At 38.7% G+C, this 20,620-nt stretch overlaps 1 protein-coding gene across 1 annotated transcript; it reads left to right on the top strand.

Moving 5' to 3' along the window:
• Positions 1 to 2,054: 2,054 nt before the first annotated feature.
• si:dkey-43k4.5 (potassium voltage-gated channel subfamily S member 2) lies at positions 2,055 to 9,327 on the top strand. The gene is made up of 9 exons (XM_062415649.1): positions 2,055 to 2,225; positions 2,321 to 2,454; positions 2,601 to 2,765; positions 2,853 to 3,024; positions 3,845 to 3,928; positions 4,029 to 4,190; positions 4,615 to 4,698; positions 8,389 to 8,481; positions 8,869 to 9,327. Exons 1-9 carry the CDS (start codon positions 2,055 to 2,057, stop codon positions 9,325 to 9,327), a joined length of 1,524 nt encoding a protein of 507 aa, XP_062271633.1.
• Positions 9,328 to 20,620: the final 11,293 nt, after the last annotated feature.

The raw sequence follows: 20,620 nt of genomic DNA, 5'->3' as shown, positions 1-20,620 counted from the left end.
TCTGGCAGTAACATTAGCATTGTGTTGCATTTTGCTGTGTGTATTTAAGGCAACAGTGGGATCTGTTGGAGCCTTTGGGCAGAAAAGTGAATAAAACTTCAAATCTTTCTTAAAGTTATGGAGGACAATAATGCAGCTTCTATTTAGCAGTGTGAGTTAGTCATATCAAGTGATATCTGACACATTTACAGTCTTTTTAGCATCAGATTCCCTCTTAGTGTTTCCCTGTTGAGCTGTGGTGGAAGTATAGGAACAAAAAGACGTTGCTACTAAAAACACTGTAACGTTGAAACATAGAAGATGAAGATTTGACTCATTTGGACGCTGAAGCTTCATATTAGCTTCAGATTAACTTTATAATCCATGTTTACACAGAAGGAGGACTGTGGATTTAGTCCTCCATCACTTCCATTGTAAGTGCATTATGAAGGATCTTCTAATGGTCAGTATGAACAGGATGAATGATTACAGCAAGAACAACTGCTTTAATGTTCATTTAGACTCCTGACTGTTGTTTTAAGACACTTGTAAAATTTGCAAACCCGTCCTTTAACCAATATACAAAAAATCTTTCTTCAGTTTCAGAGTTTTATGTGAACTTTTTTTATTTATTCATCTGTTTTTTGTTTTTTTTCTTGACAGTGTCTTCACTATGTAGGTGTTTGTACTGGGAGTTCAGTAGATGCTCATGTGTGGGAGCTACTTTCTGCTTTGGCTGCATGTTCGTGTGCTTTTTTACTTCATCACATGGACACAAGTTGCTCGTTGCAAGTTGCAATCGTGATTAATATTGACAAAAAAGGAGTTGTGGTTTAAATGTTTTGTCAGCAGAATAATCAGTTTAATCATGTTGTTAAAAGCTGTGTTATGATATAACAAACATATTCACATAACAATTATACCCAACCTGCAAATATCTAAAATCCAGTAAAAGCCTTTTGACTCTCAATTAATCCATATCGTGAGCTGCACTTAACATTTAAGTGTCTGGTATAACAAGTGAGCGTCCTGCCATCAGGTCTTAGTAGAGTGCTTTTAGTGGAGCAGATGAAATTAGAGAGCTTATATCACAACAAAGAAGCTCAAACATTTTTTGGACAGATACTGAAATGAAGTCTCTATCCTTGTCAGAAGGTCTTTATAGAGGGTTTTGGTGATTTGCTGATTCAACTCAGGAAGAAGAAAAGAGAGGAGGGAAAGAGAGAGTGAGACCTGGAACACATCCAGGCTGCGAGTCAGAAAGTATGATCCAGCAAAACTGCATGTTCAGTGTCAAGATGTTCACAAATACATTTAGTACTTTCAGACGTCCACTGGTTCCTATTGAAGACGTAAATCTGAAAATCTGAAAAAAACAGTTTAATACATAAAAAAGACTAAAACAGCTGGTCAAATGTTATTAAATGCAAAGAAATGTTGCACTTGTTGGGGACTATTTTCAGTGGTGGATGAATCCACATTTGGTGATCTAGCGAGTCTTTCTGGCAGCAGGACGGTGTGTTTGTGATTGAGTCAAAATAAAGTACAGGGTGTGTGTTCATGGTGATAAGGTATATGAAGCTGTGGATACACACACAATACCTGTTAGTTGATAAGTTCATTGTTGGTTTTTGTGTTTTTATGAGATTTGTTGACTTTAGAGCTCCATCTATTAGTAGATTAACACAAAATGAATCACAAACTAATTAATCAATCGTTTGTGGGATCATTTCTAGTTTCAGCCTCTCAAATGTGAGTATTTGCTGTTTTTGTTGTTGACACATGTTGCAATAAATTATTAATCTTTGGACTGTTGGTCAGACACAAAAGGAAAATTGTTCCTCTGATGGTGTTTATCCTCAGGCTGCAAGTGTTTCCTGTGTCTGTTATTAGGTTTCATACTTTTTCCTTTCCGGCATTGTTTTGCCTTGTTTTGTTTTCTATTTGTTCTTCTGTGTGTTTGGGACCCCACCTTTTCTTTAAAATCAATAAAAAACATTAAATAAATACATTAAATAAACCAATAACCATTAAATGAAATGCATTTTGGCTCTCCGGTGTTTCGTTAGTTAACCATGGTGAAGGAGAGTCTGCCCAGCTGGGTCCACCCGGACTCAGACGAGGGTCTGGTCCACGTGAACGTCGGAGGTCTGAAGAGGAGTCTCTGTTCCAGCACACTGAAGAAATTCCCAGATACCAGATTGGGAAAACTGCTGGCATGTGACTCAGAGGAAGATATACTTCAGGTTGGTGATGGGTGGAGGGAGATGAAGGGACTGACTGATTCTTTGTACAGTTATTGGCTCATATTTCCAGCCTCTCCTCTTCCTCCTCTTTGCAGGTGTGTGATGACTATGATGTGCAGGAGAAGGAGTTTTACTTTGACAGGAATCCCGGCTTGTTTCCTTATGTCCTTCACTTCTACCAGACGGGCAAACTTCACGTCATGGAGGAGCTGTGCGTCTTCTCCTTCAGGTCTCTGTCAATCAAACATGGCATTTCTGATATTTCCCCAAAGACATTTTTTTTATTATTTTTATTAATACAAAACTATAAGAATAAAAACATGTCAACATTAGTTTTGACTAAATATGATTGTAGTTTCAATTTCTGTCACTCAGTCAGGAGATCGAATACTGGGGCATCAACGAGTTCTTCCTGGACAGTTGCTGTAGTTACCGTTACCACGGCCGTAAGCTGGAGAGAGGCCGACATCGCAGCTGGGACGAAGAGAGCGAAGTCAGCAGCATAGACACTTCTGTTGACGAGATATCTGACTTAAAGAGGTGAAAGACTGTGAAGCCTTTTGATGAGACCCACTCACATCCCTCCGTCTCTGTTAACTCATCGTCTTTCTTCCTCCGTCCTCTCAGAGACATGCTGCATTTCCAGGAGGTACGTTACGGGAACATCAGGAAGTGCTTGTGGCTGACCCTGGAGAACCCAGGATATTCCATCCCCAGCAAGCTCTTCAGTCTGCTCTCCATCATAGTGGTGCTCACATCCATCTCTACCATGTGTATCAACAGTCTGCCGGAGTATCAGGTTGGTACAGAGACTTACAAAGCCAAACATGATGAGTTATAATCTGGAACGTTTATGTAGTTTATGTAAGATACATACCCATTCCACATTTAGTGCTCTGTCTTTTATCCGGTGTAACAGGCGTGTAGTGTAGACACACTTTAGAGCGTTTAGGTGGCACCTTGGCTGCTGAACTGCTTAGAGCAGTAACCCAAATTCACCGTGACTTCACCACCACAGACGGGTTGATTGGCTGTGAGCAAGTCCATACAAATAATCAAATTTTCTAGCTCTGGGTGCAAAAAGGATGGATTGTAGGTATATTTGACAGGAGACATTTCCATACTACTATCGTTTCGATTTATTTCGGTCGATACCTTTTAAAGGTATCGAGTACCAATAGGAGGTTTTCCTGTTTGTTAAGTTTCTCAAGTTTTACTGTAAACGTCTTTAAATGTAACCCCAGTCAGACATAAACTTTGGTTATTTTAACTGACTTCCAAATTTGCCTAATTATGATTTTCTACATTTTTCTTATTGTCAACAAATCTTATGTGCAGAGCCCAAAGCTTGATACATCTCATTCCTCTGTAAAATAAACCTTGTCCAAAAACACATCAGTGAGCAACACCACTGCTTTTATATACCAGGCTTTGGATATACACACAATACTTGTTAGATTAATTAATCGTTGGTTCTGCACGTGAGATTTGTTGACAATAAGACAAATATAGAAAAACAGCAGCAGGATATTGTAAAAAAAAAGAAAAAGGAAAAGGGTTGAAAAACACTTGTAAATGTCCATGATGATCAGTAATCTCTTTCTCGACTTTCCTTTCAGTCGTTTGACTCTGACGGGAAGCTGATCGAGAACCCGACCATGCAGACTCTGGAGGTGTTCTGCACCTGCTGGTTCACCTTCGAGGTGATAAGATAAAACGAAGTGGAACAATCAGTGGTGTGTATCTGTCTATTGGTGAATGTACAAAAATTATAACACTTTTTTTTGGTTTCATCTCTTCGAGGTGGTGATGCGGCTGCTGCTCGCACCAAACAAGAGGAAGTTTTTTCGCCACCCTCTGAACATCATCGACATGGTGACTGTGGTTCCCATCTACATCACGCTGCTCTTTGACCTGACGTTGGGATCAGAGTATGAACTGGGAAACCTGGGACGACTTATACAGGTTGGGAAATGTAATTTATCTTAATCTGTCTGTTTTCATCATTGTCTTAATTGGTTATCACTGATCTCTAGGAGGTTTGAACTGTCCCTTCATACTCAAAACAGTCTGATGCTGCTTTCAGATGTAAAGCTCCATCAGACTGAAATAATTTACCAGACTCAGATCCATTTCTTCTTTTCATGACTTCAAGATTTCATTACTTGTTTACCTCGAAATGGAATTGTTCTTTTTTTCCCTTGTGTTTACATTCATGTTTTATAAGTACATTTTCGCCTCTCTGTCTTTTCCTCCTTATTTTACCCCTTTTTCTTTGTGGTTAGACTCAGTACTTTTGAGAGTTTTCTTTGGCAGTTGCTAAGTTCTTGTTGGTCTTGTGCAGATGATTGTTCATTGGTTGTTTTTACTTCACGTCTTTCTCTCTCAGGTGTTCAGGTTAATGAGGATCTTCAGAGTTTTGATGTTGGCGCGACACTCGACAGGACTGCGTTCGCTGGGAGCGACACTACGGGTGAGTCAGGACTGTGTTTGCATCGTCACACAACATTTGACTGTCTGACTTGGAGCAGACATACAGTGACATTAACCGGCCTTAGAAACCTCTAAAGGAAAATAAAAGATGATTCAATTGATTTTTATGTTGTTTGTGACATTTTAGTCTGCTGACCTTTCTGTAGACAGATCAGATAAAGGTTGATGGGCAGTGCATAGATGTAGATATCTCACTCATATGTAACTTCTGGATTTTGAACCTGGACCCAGTTTTCCCATCATTTTGTATCTAAGTGACTCCTTAGAGCAACAATTTTTGAAGTTTGTCCAGTATTGAGCGAGTGCATTGCAGCCAGCAGCCACAAAATGGGCTGCAGCGTCATCCTTTGGGGCAACAGTGACCTGTCAATGTATGTCTAGTAAAAGTGCTTGTTTTTGACACTGACACAATAATAAACAGACCAGATCAAGCAAAAGGTAAAGAAAAGTTTTATTTCTCTGTATGGTCCTTTCTGTAATGTTGTAAGACACTTATAAAAAAGACGAATATAGCTTGATCTTATGCAGATATATCATATAAACTGGTGATCAAGCCTTTGAAATATTGAGATGTAGACTGTGAATGACCTGAACTCCGAAGTGGAGACAACACAGCTGACAAGTTTTGCTTCACTCGTTGTGGTCTGATGAGAGTCAAAGCCTGAGCTGTCTGCTCAGGACGGGAGTCGTTATGACTGACAGGAAAAGGAATTGACGGCTCTCTCTTTCACTGAGACATGTGAACGTGTCCACACATGGGAAATGTGTTTGATTTCTCCTAAACTATCAAACTAAAACAAACTACCCACAGGAAAGAAACATGGCCTGCATGTTTATAACATCTATTTTAAATGTATGATACGCAGGGTTTTCCTAAAAACAACTTATAGAGGAATTTCTAGCATCACTTATGACCCAGTAGAAGCGTGTGGTGGTGTATGTATCTGCAGAGACTTTCCCCTTTGCCTGTATTTTCTTATTTTCTTATTATTTTGCTGTGTGACCCTTCTGGGTGTTAACTTATGGTCAGTAGGTGTCTAGCCTCCAGCCAATCACAGCAGGCAGGATGTGAGGTCAGGACTCGCAGCGTAGTGATCAGGTTACATGGCTGTCTCCGTCTCTCTGCTCTCTGTCTCTGTGACATTGATGTTTAAAGAGCAGCAGGTCTACGTGTGTGCTGAAGGAGGTCGAGGTGGAGCTACACACACACACACACACACACACACACACACACACACACACACACACACACACACACACACACACACACACACACACACACACACACACACACACACACACACACACACGGAGGCCACAGCAGAGAGGATGAAGCTCTGCATTCACTACAAATCCTGCAATGCCTCACCTTCCTGCAGGGTTGTGTGGAGGTGTTAGTGGGTTTCTTTGTGCTTTAGAACGTCATGAAACAATGAAACAATCAGAAAATAATGTTTTATTTACATGATTTATGGCTTTGTTCTTGCTAACCCCACTCACTATCTTCATTCATTCTCTACCTTGCACAACCACCGCTTTTCTCTCTCTCTCTCTCTCTCTCTCTCTCTCTCTCTCTCTCTCTCTCTCTCTCTCTCTCTCTCTCTCTCTCTCTCTCTCTCTCTCTCTCTCTCTCTTTGCGACGGGAAGCAGGGACCAACGTTTCTCACTGCCATCTCTCAACCTCGGCCCAGGCTTCTCTGAGTGGCCACAGTGAATGTTTTCTGGCTTCAAAATTGAGAAAATAGTGTATCAATCACAGCAGAGAATGACATACAATCAGTTACCACAATTTACAACCGTACCGTTTCTCCTGGGTTTTATTACATGTGCCTCCCTCGACATGAGATGTGTAGTACAACAGGTCATGTTACAGTCTCATCTATCATAACAGAAGCTGGTCCTTTACAGCAGGATGATGATGACATGAGGATTTTATATGTATTCAAAGTCATTATGCATCTTACATAATGTTCAAGGTAAATACATAAATCACTGTCTTCAATAATTGTTTAAAATGTCTGAGGTTTACCGGATTTGGATGCATTACATTTACATTTAGATTGCAGCAGTCTTTTATGAAATGTTCCAGACCCGTGATTGGCATCAGGAGCGAAACACTGAGAGCTTTTTAAATGTCTTTCCTGCATATCAACTAATGTAAAAACCCCTGAATGCATTAGTGCTACTAGAGTTTAACATCTACAAACAGTCGCTGGCTTTGAATCAATGCAAATTAGCATTAAAATCAAGTCAAGTCAAATGTATTTATAAAGCACAACACAATACAAACACGAAAACTAGTTTAACAGACAAAAAGACAAAAAAAGGCAACTCTCATTGAGTTAAAAGTCAAGGAATAAACATGTGCTTCAAGATGGGACTTTAAATCAGGCAGTGTGGAGGTCAGCCAAACACGCAAAGGTTTTTAGTGGCTTCAACCGCAAAAGACGACCAGAAGTAACTGATCAGAGGACTGGAGTGACCGTGATGGGACGTGTGATTATAAAAGGTCATAGAGACAGATTAGAGTTTACACATTTAATGATAATCTTAAAAATTTATCCTAAAACAATTTAAATCCAAAATCCTAGAAACAACTTTTAAATTTCCAGTCACAATAACTCTGTTTTGAAAAGCAAACTGTCCCCTGATTAAGAAAAATTAAATACATTTTATGTCAGTGCTATCTTTTTTATTTTAATGCACAAACACAATATTGCTAATAAAGTTTTGCAATCTGAACATTAAATCAGAGCTAATGTTCATGCTGCTTTTCTATTAACTGTCATGGTGCACCCTGAAATACAGCACCTGCACAAAATGCTTCTATACACAGTTCACATATGAACAGAGAAAGATTGAGTTCATTGCTTTTTCTGTTTGAACTCCAAACCGCGGAAGGAGGAATTTCAGGAATATGCAAGTCTGCATTTAATTTTTTAGCAGAGATTCAACTGACAAGAACGATTTGTTTTGTTCCTCTCAGATTTCATCAGGCTGGATTACAGAACAATTTAGTCAAAATATCATCATGTCCTCTCTGTTCTTTTCTTGTCCTCTCTTCTCTTCTTGTGTTACTTGAAACAAAATGATTTCCAACCTTTTTTTCTTTCCAGTAAACCGAACAAGAAAATGAGTTGTGTGACAGATCCATCAGACAACATCATTAGATTAAAGGACAAGTTCATGAGTTTTTAACTGTGTCCTAAAACAGCAGTCAGGAGCCTGAATGAACACTGAATCAGTTTTTTCTTAGTGTAGTCATCCCCCTGTTCATCTCCCAAAGTTACAGTTTTTTTAGGTCAAAACTTGTTGTTGAGCTACTGTGGAGGGATGATAACAAATAATATAATTAAATAATAAAAAGGCTCTAACTTTGGGAAATTTAACTTTTTCTATTTCTGAAGCCTCATATTAACTTTTCATGGTCATACAGTCACCTGGCAATGGTTTGCAGATATATTTGAAAATCTAGAATCTATCTTTTAAGGCCTTTTAAAGAAACTTCATGCTTGCCTGGACAATAGAAGTTTAATTCCTGAGGTGTCTCAGTGGTCGTTTATTCATTTATTTTTCTTCATATTTTTTTATTTTAAAGTTAAGGACAAATCACCCCTACACTTACATAGGGACATGTTTCATAAAGTTGTTCTCTATGTTGTTTCTGCAGCACAGTTACCGTGAGGTCGGCATACTGCTGCTCTACCTGGGTGTCGGAGTGTGCGTCTTCTCTGGTATCGCTTACACTGCTGAATACGAAAAGGTGAAGTCTGAATGTTGTTCGGCCTCATGTAGACTCGACTTGCTAGACTTGTTATGTTAAATTATTTATCTTTAACAGTTTTTCTCCTTCATCATTTAAAAAAACAATCTTTCCTCAGCCAGAAAGATTTTGTTATAGCAAGAGTTTGTCTGCCTGATATTTGGTTAAATGAAGCAAGAAATAATTAATCAGATATCAGTCATGTCAGATTCAGTTTCAGATTTCTATCCCAATGCAACAGAATTGTGTCTTTCATTAATAGATGAATAAAAACACAGACAGATATGGAGCACACTGCCATCAAATAATTATTATGAAATATAGTTTTTTCACTATATTTGAGCTACACATGAAGGTAAAGCTCTCTCTGTCTCTGTCTCCATGCAGGATGTGGGTCTGGACACCATCCCGGCCTGCTGGTGGTGGGGGACGGTGAGCATGACCACGGTGGGTTACGGGGACGTGGTTCCCGTCACGGTTGGCGGTAAGCTGGCGGCCAGTGGCTGCATCCTGGGCGGCACCCTGGTGGTGGCGCTGCCCATCACCATCATCTTCAACAAGTTCTCTCACTTCTACCGCCGGCAGAAAGCGCTGGAGGCCTCCGTTAGGAACAACAACCGCAAGAGGATGAGGATGAGCTGTGAGAACACGCCGGAGGAAGACGAGGAGGACGAGGACGAGGGATCGGACGGGGACAGCAGGTGTCTGGACGATGACGATATTGATGACATTGAGGAGGAGGATGATATAGATTACGAGGATGAAGGAGGTGTGATCAATTACAGTTACGTGGAGCATCCCTCCTTCACGTACATAGTGAGGAAGAAGGAGCTGCATCAGCTTTGAAGATGAGCTACACCTCAGATTCTCCTTGCAAATCTGATGTTTTTACTGATCTCATGCTCACATCTGATCATGAATGTGACTTCCATCTGACCCAACGCCACACAGATGTAGTATGAACTGTCAAATCCTCTGTAACTCCATGACGATCACTGTCATCAGAACTCTGCATCGATTTGACTGAACAAAGTGGAGGACAAACACTCAACAAAGGCAGCAGCTTCATGAGAACTTTAGAAGCTTCTAATAAATTCAAGCTGGAGAAGAAATTGGACTTGAAATAAATAGTTGTTGGATTAAAACTTTGGGGCTTCCATAACAGACTGTTCTGACATGATGTAGTGCTTCTCATTCATTTGTGCATGTGGGCTGTTTCAGGATGGAGGTTTGTTGATACTTATATTGTTTCTGTTAAAACTTTATTTGAAGAGTAACAGCAAAACAACAACAAATCTGACTAAAAAAAGAGATCAAATTGAACTTAAACGGTTGCATTATAAATAATGAAGTGGACTAAAGTGAAATAGCATGCACGCAAATGAAATAAACTGAATAAAAACTATAATGAAAAACTGAAAAGTTCTTTAAGATCAGCCACACAAAACACCTTTCCAAAGTCTGAGACTGTGGGCCTCCCCTCAGACGAAGCTGAGCCTCTCCATCCCACTTAGTTTACTTGCTTAGTTTCAATTCCTGGATGCCTATGGGATCATAAGTATGTTATTTGATCCCACAGACACTCAATAATTGAGCCAAGGTAGCCTGATATTGTTGTTTGACATAACAGACTACACCAACGACATAGAAAGGGTCTGTCAAAAGGCATTTAGTTGTATCTGACTCGCCAAAAACTACTGTATCACTGAACTATCTCTTTAAAACTGGTATCACTCAGAAAGTCCATCTCATACGTAAACATCCAACAGGACTTTGGATGCAATGTAGACAACAGAAACAGCTGAGCATGTATTGCTGGATTGTAATGAATACAGGGAAGAGTGCCAGCAGTTGGGCAAACTGCTCAAGGAGGAAGCACCCTGTATCCAAGTATACAGTGCACCCACAACGTCCCTGGTTCGAGTCCGGCAAGGGTTATTTATTACATGTCATACCAATCTCTCTTTCCCCTTGTTTCCTGTCAGACTGTATGTCACTAACTGTCTCATAAGTATATGAAAATAGGATATAGTTATATATATTTTTTAGTTCTGCTCATCCAGTGACCCGCCCTCCAGTCCAGTAGTGGTGGTGAATACACCTGTAAGTGGTTGCCAACCGCCAAAAAAAAACCCAGTAGAAGAAGAAGAAGAACAAGCCGTTCTCATTAGTGACAGGTAGGCCTCAATGAGAGCTCTGTGGTTACATCCTGCTGCTGCTGCTGCTCAGGTGCCCATGACTATGGTACTGTAGGTGATGTCTTTTCCCCTCATTAAATCAACCACCTGAACCTGACCCCACCTGCAAATGCCAACCTTTTTTTCTTTTTTTTTAACCAGCTGTGTTTAGTAAACATAGACTCAGTGAGCTGTGGCTGGGGCGCAACAGGCTGCTTGTTTTGAAATATGTTTTTTTTTTGGACCACCAACAGAAAACGCAGAAAGGTAAGCTTATCTTCTGAGTTTGTTTTCTGCTCTTTTGTTGAGGAAATAATGTTTTAGCTGCTTGTGTTCGGGAGTGTGTGGCTGGTCATTGGGGTTTTTTATTGTGAAATGTGTTGTGGATGGAGGTAGCTAACGTTAGCTGTCTCATTAGCGGAGTGTTTTTAGCCAGATGCCATCGTTGTTTGTTTGTTGTGTTGTGTGTCGTTATGCTAGTAGTTTGTTGACGTTGTGCATTAGCGCGCTAAAACGGTCTGAAAAGTGAAGCCAATGCCGAAGTGCCTTAAACCTGCATTCTTTCTTATGGCCAGCAGGGGGCGACTCCACTGGTTGGAAACTGAGGTCAGATTGTGTGGTTGTCTATGAGAAAATGACTCTATTCTCACTTGATTTATTACCTCAATTTCCTAATGAGGTCTCAATTGGTAGTTTCAAGTTTTCTTCTATACATCATGATATTCATTTAGTAAATGATGGTCCCATTTAGAGTTAAATAGACAATAAATCAAGGTATGCATTTAGGACGTAGTTACCTTGTGATTGACAGTTCGGTGCCATAGTGACAATGATAATAACGTAAAGTAACCATGGCGTAACCCTCAGGCAGAGAATGGGCATAGCTGCTGCTATTTCACAGTGTGTTTTCAGTAGGGCTGGCCAATATATCAATATTATATTAATATCGTGTGATATGAGACTAGATATCGTCTTAGAATTCGGATATCGTAATATCGTGATATAGCATAGGTGTTTTTCCTGGTGTTGTAGTTGTTCTATTATTTGCCTTTTACCCACTTTATCATTATTCTGTTATCCCTAGGTTTAACTGACTGGCTAATTTGGCATAATGCAATATCGTGATGTAGCATAAGAGTCTTTTCCTGGTTTTAAAGGTGATTTTCTGAACTTACCAGATTGTTCTAGCTGGTCTAGTGTTTGCCTTTTACCCACTTTGTCATTATATCCACATTACTCGTTTATCAAAAATCTCATTGTGTAAATATAGCACCAACAGTAATCCCTACAATACTGTTGCGATATCTAAATCGAGGTATTCGGTCAAAACTATTGTGATATTTGATATTATCTATATCGCCCAGCCCTAGTTTTCAGTTCATGAAAGATACACAAAAATTAATCAGATAGTTTTGTAATCGATAATTTTAGTCACTTTTTTCCATCAAAATCACCAAACAGGATTTGAAGATTAAATTCTCACAACAAACTGAATATATTTGGTTGGTTGGATAAAACCAAACATTTTCATTTGGCTGTATGAAATTATAATAATAATGTCTTTCTCTCTTTTTGATCAAGTATTTTCATTTCTATTATTTTTATGAAGGGTAAAACTTGTACATTTAATCTAAGTATCCTACATTTACCACAGTATTTGAGGTTTACCCTCTGAGTGTTTCAGTATAAAGGATGTTCTGATGGCGTTTTGCCACAGAGTTCATTTACAGAATGACTTTGTGAAACGTCCGCTGTGTTTGCTGTATAATGGATCACAGCTGTCAAACTGCCATTTAATATCACAGATGAAGCTCAACAGAGGAAACAGTGAACTGTAAGCTGCTGCACTGACTGTTTGGTTTAAACATCAACAGATAATACTTTTGTTTCTTTTACTTTCCTGCATTTATCTTAGTCTTTTAATGTTCTTAATCCCTCCACTTTATGCTCTGACAGGTTAATCTTAATAAGGCCGGATCCTTCCACAGAGTTGTCATAAACAAAACAAACAGTAAAACATTTAATAAGACAAAAAGCAGAAAAGTGACTGGTGTGTGGCTGTGTGAGTTAATTTAACTTCAGCAGCAGCAGCAGGACAAAGATACCAGAAAAATGGAGAGGAGGAGGATTTAAAAACAGTTGTTAAAGAGAAATAATTAAAACCAAACCCGCTAGTTTGAGTAAGTGAGACGATGAACTGACTCTTTACTCCTCCTGTTGTCCTCGAGTCAAGGAAGGAAGGGAGGAAGAAGGAAGGGAGGAAGAAGGAAGCAAAGGAGGGACGAAGGAAGGAGGGAAGGAAAGGAGGAAGGAAGGAAGGAAGGAAGATGAAGGAAGGAAGGGAGGAAGAAGGCAGGAAAGGAGGGAGGAACGAAGGAAAGGAGGAAGAAGGGAGGGAGCAAGGAAGGAAAGGAGGAAGAAGGGAGGGATGGAGGAAGGAAGGGAGGAAGAAGGAAGGAAGGCAGGTAGAAGGAAGGAAAGGAGGGGGTGAGGAAGGAAGGGAGGAAGAAGGAAGGAAAGGAGGGGGTGGGGAAGGGAGGGAGGGAGAAAGGAAGGAGGGAAGGAAAGAGGGAGGAAACAGGAAGGAAGGGAGGGAGGGAGGGAGGGAGGAAGTAAGGAAAGGAAGGAGGTAAAGAAGGGAGGAAGAAGGAAGGAAAGGAGGGAGGGAGGACAGACTCAAGGAAGGGAGGAAAGAAGGAACAGTCAATACAGACGGGGTCAATTTGACCCGGCAGGACGACACGAAGGGTAAATATGGACAGAGCAAAGAGACCAGGAACCCTTTGCACTGAAAGAAGAGATTTTCTGATCTCCTCGACAAGATGGATGACTTTACGATTGCTGTGCAGCTCAGCTTGTGTTTCAGGTTAATGGATTCTCCTTCCTAACTGGCAGCATTACAGAGGAAGAAGAGAAGATGATGCTTACACTGCTGGCTCTATGTGTGTGTTTATTATACTTTCAAAAGCCTTTTTAAGATGTTTCTCTGCGGTAACACAGATCAGTATTTGGCTTGTTACCATGATGATGAGTGTTTGGGGATTTCAGTAGACCTTAAAATATGTTGTGGTTTAAGCTCCAGAGCCACTTTATGCATTTGGGATTTGTTTGCCTTGATAAATGTGGTAATTATTTCTCTTCTTTATGTGTTTAACTTTAAATTCTGCTGGATGTGACTCGATGTGAGGCCCATGATGGTATCAGGAAACTAAGCAGCTGTTTAGAGCCTCCTGTTCATTAGTTTTAATCATTTGTATCACCGACAATTTATTTATTGAGTAGTCTTTTCAATTTCATAAGAAGGACATTAGTCTGTAATAACACATTAAGTTCTACCAGGGTTCTACCTGTCTTTATTTATTTATTTATTTCTTCATCGTCCTCCTTTTCCTTTCTTTCTTTTTCTTACTTTCATTCTTTCTTTCTCTTTTTCTTTCTTTCAGACTACTGAAGCTTCATATTAGCTTCAGATCAACTTTTAAATTCATGTTTCCACAGAAGGAGGACTGTGGATTTAGTCCTCCATCACTTCCATTGTAAACATTATGAAGGGATCCTTCTAATGGTCAGTATGAACAGGAGGAATCATTACAGCAAGATAAACTGCTTAAATGTTCATTAAGACTCCTGACTGTCCTTTAAATATTAGTTGATTACACTTTTCACAGCTGTCAGTGTGTGATGTGTTTGTGGCTCGTAGTGATGACTTTGACCCTTTTGTTAGTTTCATTCTTCCTGCTTTTCGCCTCAGCTGACATTTCAGCTCAGAAGATTATATGCAGATAAAAAGCTTTGAGGTACTTTGAGCTTTTTTACTGAATCGTGTTTGTAAAGTCTTTATTAGAGTATAAATACGGAGCAGCTGCCAAATGATGTTGTTATAATAACACAAACTTTATTTTAAGTTTTATTTAGGTTGAAAGAAACAGAACAGTGAAGACAGAGAGATCAGATTCACGATCGGCTTATTAAAAATTCATTTCTGCTATTTTGGCCGACAGAACTTAAGACGGTGAGATGTAAGAAAAGAAAAGAGGACGAGCTGTTCCTGATAAGTTTCAGTGTTTATGATGGATGGGATGAAGAGAGTCGCTTCGTCCTCAAGTTTAAAATAGACATAAAAAAGAAAACACTCAGACGCCTCCATTGTCCAACAACTATAGAAATAAAGAATTAAATGACCATGATATATAATAATCACTTTATTGCAGCTGGTCATTTTCAGGGTTATATTTCACATTTTTGAGACTGTTGAGTTGGAGTGAAGCTGTTTTTTGTGATTAACACTTAAAGGTTAGATAAGGTTTGCATTGCTATATTTTTTTTCTTATCAACAAACCTCATGAAAAGATTAAAACAAACATCTGTCTGTGACACTCAGCTCAAAGCTCGTTTGTTGCTACTGAAGACATGATAACATCTTTAAAAAGGTGTCACCAATGTATACAAGTAGAATCAATTTTTTCCTAAAACAGCTGGTCAGTGTATGTGTTAGCAAACCTTACTAAAATGTGAGGAAACAATGCTTTTGTCGGGGACTTTTCAATGGCGGATGAATCCACATTTGGCGTTCTAGTGAGTATTTCTTTAGTAAAAACGAGAACTTTCTGATGTTCACTGGTTCCTACCATAGACTGTATATAAGAAATGGACGTAACATCCGTGACGTCACCCATTGGTTTGTGGACTGCTGCTCGGAGGCCAATAGTATCGGATCTGAGCAGCGCCATCTTGAAAATTTCCGGTGCATGCTGGGAAAAATAAAAACAGGGATTCTACTTATATGGGCATCAGGAGGAGCATGAGGCGCCCTCCTGAACCTGTGACCCAATCAACCTGTCTATCACGACGTAGCCACGCCCTAATGCATACCCTGCTTTATCGTCAAATATAAAATCAGGGAGGCCAAAATGTCCCAAATGAACATCATACTGCATTGAAGAAGGCTTTAAACTAGCGATTAAGACCATAAACACATTTTGAAAACGTTTACTGAGGTTAGAAATCAAGTGAGAAGTTGGTGAATTCTCCATTGACTTGTATAGAGACGGAAGTCCTTTTGACACCAAAACGGTCGCCCCCTGGTGGCCTTTTGATAGAATGCAGTTTGAAGTTACTTCCGCGTTGGCCTCATTTCAGAGGACCGGAACTCCCCGTCTGGTTCCTACTGATGACGTAAATCTGAAAATATAAAGTTTAAATGCCTGTTGTTTGTAGTTTTCAATAAATGCTAAAAGAGGAGGAAATGGTTCATTAGTACATAAACATCAGCAATAACAGTGAGAGTAACAATAACATTAATAATTAAAGCTATTCTTATATTAAACACTTGAGACGCCGTCATCTGCACATTTAACCCAATTATAATACTTAAAGACTTTCTTTATACTTTGTTTTAAATTCAGATAACGTTGAGCATGTTTCGAGGTGTTGACAGTAAAACTTGATAAACTCATTAAACAGAGAAATGACACCTGATAGTTTGTTTAGCTCACTTTTTATTGAACATACAGGCATAATAAGGTTTGTAGCTTCCCAGAAACAGCTCAGATTTATGTGTCTCATTATGTTCTGGCTCGACTGGATGAGTTTCTGTTTGTTTGTTCATAGCGATGATGAAGGGACGTGTGCAGCTGTGTGGCTCACTGACAAGTTTTAAACGTTTTTGAGCAAGAACTTTTTTATTGGCTGTATTGAGAATATCACCAGATGTAGAACTTTAATTTGAAGTTGAATTGCTTTTGTAAATGTGCCATCAGACACTTGATTTCTACCAAAGCTTCATTTCCTGCTAATGATGGATCTTATTGGTTAGGAGAGTTGCTCATAGACACTTTTAACTTCTAAGATGTGTTTCCCAAATCAGCATTTAGGCACAAAACTATGAAAATTAAGCTTAAAGGATAACATTAATGTGAAATACTTTCTTTATAATTAACTCATCTAGATGTGAGTCTTCCTGTATGCTTGTTGGAAATGGTTATTATTCATTACTGACAGTGTGGTCATCACTGAAGTAGAGCAATTAGTCAGTTAATCAATTAGATCCCAACTATTAAAATAATGACCAACTATTTTGATAATTGATTCATCATTTTGAGTCATGTATTAAGGAAAAATGAGTCCAAATTCTCTGATTCCAGCTTCTCTGATATGAATATTTTCTGGTTTCTTTCGTCCTCTTTGACAAAAAACTGAATCTATTTGAGTTGTGGACAAAATAAGACATTTAAGCACATCATCCACTCACAATTTACTGACATTTATTGGCCGAACAACTAATCAATTAACTGAGAATGTGTCTTAAAACAACAGTCAGGAGTCTAAATGAACATTAAATATGTTTTTCTTGCTGTAATCATTCCTCCTGTTCATATTGACCATTAGAAGATCCCTTCATAATGTTTACAATGACAGTGATGGAGGACTAAATCCACAGTCCTCCTTCTGTGTAAACATGGATTTAAAAGTTGATCTGAAGCTAATATGAAACTTCAGTCGTCTTCATCTTCTATGTTTCAACGTTACAGTGTTTTTAGTAGCAAAGTCTTTTTGTTACTATACTTCCACCACAGCTCAACAGGGAAACACTAAGAGGGAATCTGATGCTAAAAAGACTGTAAATGTGTCAGATATCACTTGATATGAATAACTCAGACTGATGAAGCTCAATAGAAGCTGATCATCTACTTTATAATGCACCTTCTTCCTTTCTTTCTTTTGTTGTTTGTTCTTCCTTTCTTTCCTCATCATACATGTTCCTCTTCATTTTTCTTTCTTGCTTTCTTTAATTTTTCTTTCTTTCCTCATCCCTTTTCTTCCTTCCTTTTTTTTCTTTCTTCCTCCTCGTTGTTCTTTCGCCCCTTCCTGTCTTTCCTCATCTTCCTCCTTTTTCTTTCTTGCTTTCTTAAATGTATCTCTTTCTCTCCTTGTTTCTTCTTCTTCTTTGTTCTTTCTTTCTTGCTGTTTGTTCGTTCTTTCTTTCTTTCTTCCTGTTTGTTCTTCCTTTCTTTCCTCATCTTCCTCGCCCTTCTTCTTGTATTTTGTTACTCTCCTCCTCCTCGTTGTTCTTTCTTTCTTTCTTTCTTTCTGTGTGGACTCACTGTGGGTTTTGTCCTCCATCACTTTACATTGAAAGCACATTTGAAGATCTTTTAATAGTCAGTATGAACAGGAGGAATGATTACAGAGAGGGAAACCTGACTGCTGCTTTAAGACACACTATGAAAAACTGTGAACTCTTCCTTTAAATGTGCAGTAAACAGTCTCTACACTCTCTATAATTCATGTTCCTGGGTGGAAGCCAGTTTAAGAAAGCAAACTTTGATTTATTTATCGGCTGCTGGAAGCAAATGTTCAATAAATCATCCGCTGTGCTAATAAATCATTCTCCATGTATGAAAGTTAAAAAAAACCCAGACATCTTTAATTTAGATTTATTAACGTCTTTATTAGACAAGCAAACAAAAAAACAAAAAATACACAAACCAACCATCAGTGATCTCATGACTCTCACTGCATACTTTAAGGCAAACATCTGTACTTCAGAAACTTTGTTTGTGTTAGCGGACGGCAGGAGGAGCTCAGAACAGACGAGTTTGTTTCGCACATTAAAAATCAGAACAGTGAGAAATATTTTCCCTTATTTTCAGTCAGCGAGTCTCAGCAGGACTGAAGCAGCGAGCCGAAACTCAAATCTGTCGAGTTTAAAACTAAAAACTCAGTTTGAGCTCTAATGAGCGGTGCTTTTCTTTACTCTGTTCATTTATCTGAACGTTTATTCACATGTCACAGTTTAACCCTCCTGTTGTCCTCGAGTCAAGGAAGGAAGGGAGGGAGGAAGAAGGAAGGAAGGGAGGAAGAAGGAAGGAAAAGAGGGAGGAAGGAAGGGAGGAAGGAAAGGAGGGAGGAAGGAAGGAAAGGAGAGAGGAAAGAAGGAAGGAAGGAGGCAAGAAAGAGAGTAGGGAGAGAGGAAAGAAGGAAGGAAAGGAGGGAGGGGGGAAGAAGGAAGGAAGGGAGGAAAAAGGAAGGAAAGGAGGGAAGAAGGAAAGAAAAGAGGGAGGAAGGTAGGAGGGAAGAAAGAAAGAGACAAGGGGGGAGGGAGGAAAAAAGGAAGGGAGGAAGGAAAGAAGGAGGGAGGAAGGACAGATGGAAGGAAGGAAGGGAGGAAAGAAGGAACAGACTGGGTCAATTTGACCTGAGAGGACGACACAAAGGTTAAAGAAGTCAATGCTGTTCTGTGTGTTTGAACTTTTTAACAGTTTTAATACCTGATGTCTTGCTCTGAACACTGAGATATTAAACCGATCAAACAATTTCAACTTTAGCTCGATTTATAAAAGCAAATTTTGACAAGAAAAAAAAAAAGTATTTGAGCTCCTGAAGACGTAATAAATGAATAAATTAAACACTCGAGCAGCTTCGACAGTGGTAACATTTAACATGATGTTTCAGTAGGTTTCACACATTACAACCGATTCACATCTAATAACTTAGAGCCTGATAATCACAGCACAGTTAAACAGACTCCAGATCAGAGCTGCAACAGTTAGTCCATTAGTTGCCATGCCAACTATTAAAAATGTATCTCCAACTATTTCTGATAATGGATTAATTGGCTGGAGTCATTTTTTGTAATTAAAATGTGTCCAAATTCTCTGATTCCAGCTCCTTAAAAGTGAATATTTTCTACTTTTATTTTTATTTTTCTACTTTTTATTTTCTTTTGTGATAATAAACAGAATATTTTTGGGGTTTTGAGACACACTGATCAATGTTTTTCACAATTTTCTGTCATTTTAAAGACACAAAAAACTAATTTATTGATTTATTAATCGAAAAAGTAATCCAAAGATTGACTGATAATGAAAATAATAGTCTTTAGTTGCAGCTCTAATCCAGAAAAGCAAGTTTTTGTTTTCATTTTGCAGAATGACTTTAAGAAATTAAACTTTTGTTTGTGCTTTAAAAAACAAAAAGTTAAGTCACTGCTAATTAAAACGTTGAAGGAAACAGTGAAGACAACTTTTCCCTCCGTGCTTCTCGCCTGCTGGTAAAAACAAACAGCTGCAGTTTGTTGTTTCGGCCTCATTAGTCACCAGTTTATATAGAAAAAAAGTTCAAAGTTTTTAACAATCACAGAAAACTTTTTAAACAGTGGTTTTATGTTCAAACTGATTCAAAAAAAAAAGTCAGAAAACTTTAAAAATTCTGACTGTAAAAATCTTTTTCCAGTGATTACGACTGAGTTTCTGATGCAGAGTAAAAAAATAAACACTGCCAGCACCAAAACACACATAACACTAACAGTTTCATTATTTCCCTTTTTTACGTGATATCACTCGACCAAAAAAAAAAAGTCAGAAAAACCAGTTTCTATATTTCGATCACTCTTAAAATACAATTAATACAAAAAACAGCAAAGTTAATGAGGCAGAATGAAAAAAAAAAAAAATCCCTTTTTTCTTTGCATGTAACACATTTAACTGAAAATGACAAACTGTGGTCATAATGAGTCATAATCACAAAGAGACAAGAGTTAATACAGCATTTAGTCAAAAATCATCATCACATCTGGACTTTAACTCTGCAGCTTAAAGGTTTCTCACCCATCTGACACCTGCTCGGTATTATTTTAAAGTTAATAACTTAATGAGAAGAGTCTCGTTTTGGGGGATTTAAACCCTTTAAACTCTGCAGATTGATCAGAAATATACAAACACAAACCTCGGCGGTGCAGATATATACAGACGTGACTCTGTGTGTGTTTTTTAAACTATCTACAGTCGCTTCTCGTCGTCACTTCTGTCGTTATTTTTTACACCCCTGAGGAGTTTTTTTTTTTTATGACCTGAGAAGAAAAAACTGCTCAAAGATACGTAGAAAAATAGAAATGGTCTCCTCGTGTCTTTTTGTGCTGGATGCTTTTTGTTTAGATTCATCCGGTGCTCCGAGGAATGTTA

Source organism: Scomber scombrus, chromosome 3, assembly GCF_963691925.1.
Source record: "Scomber scombrus chromosome 3, fScoSco1.1, whole genome shotgun sequence".
Lineage (NCBI taxonomy): Eukaryota > Metazoa > Chordata > Actinopteri > Scombriformes > Scombridae > Scomber > Scomber scombrus.
Note: the sequence above shows the minus strand (reverse complement) of the source record. Positions and strands in the feature narration are given on the sequence as shown.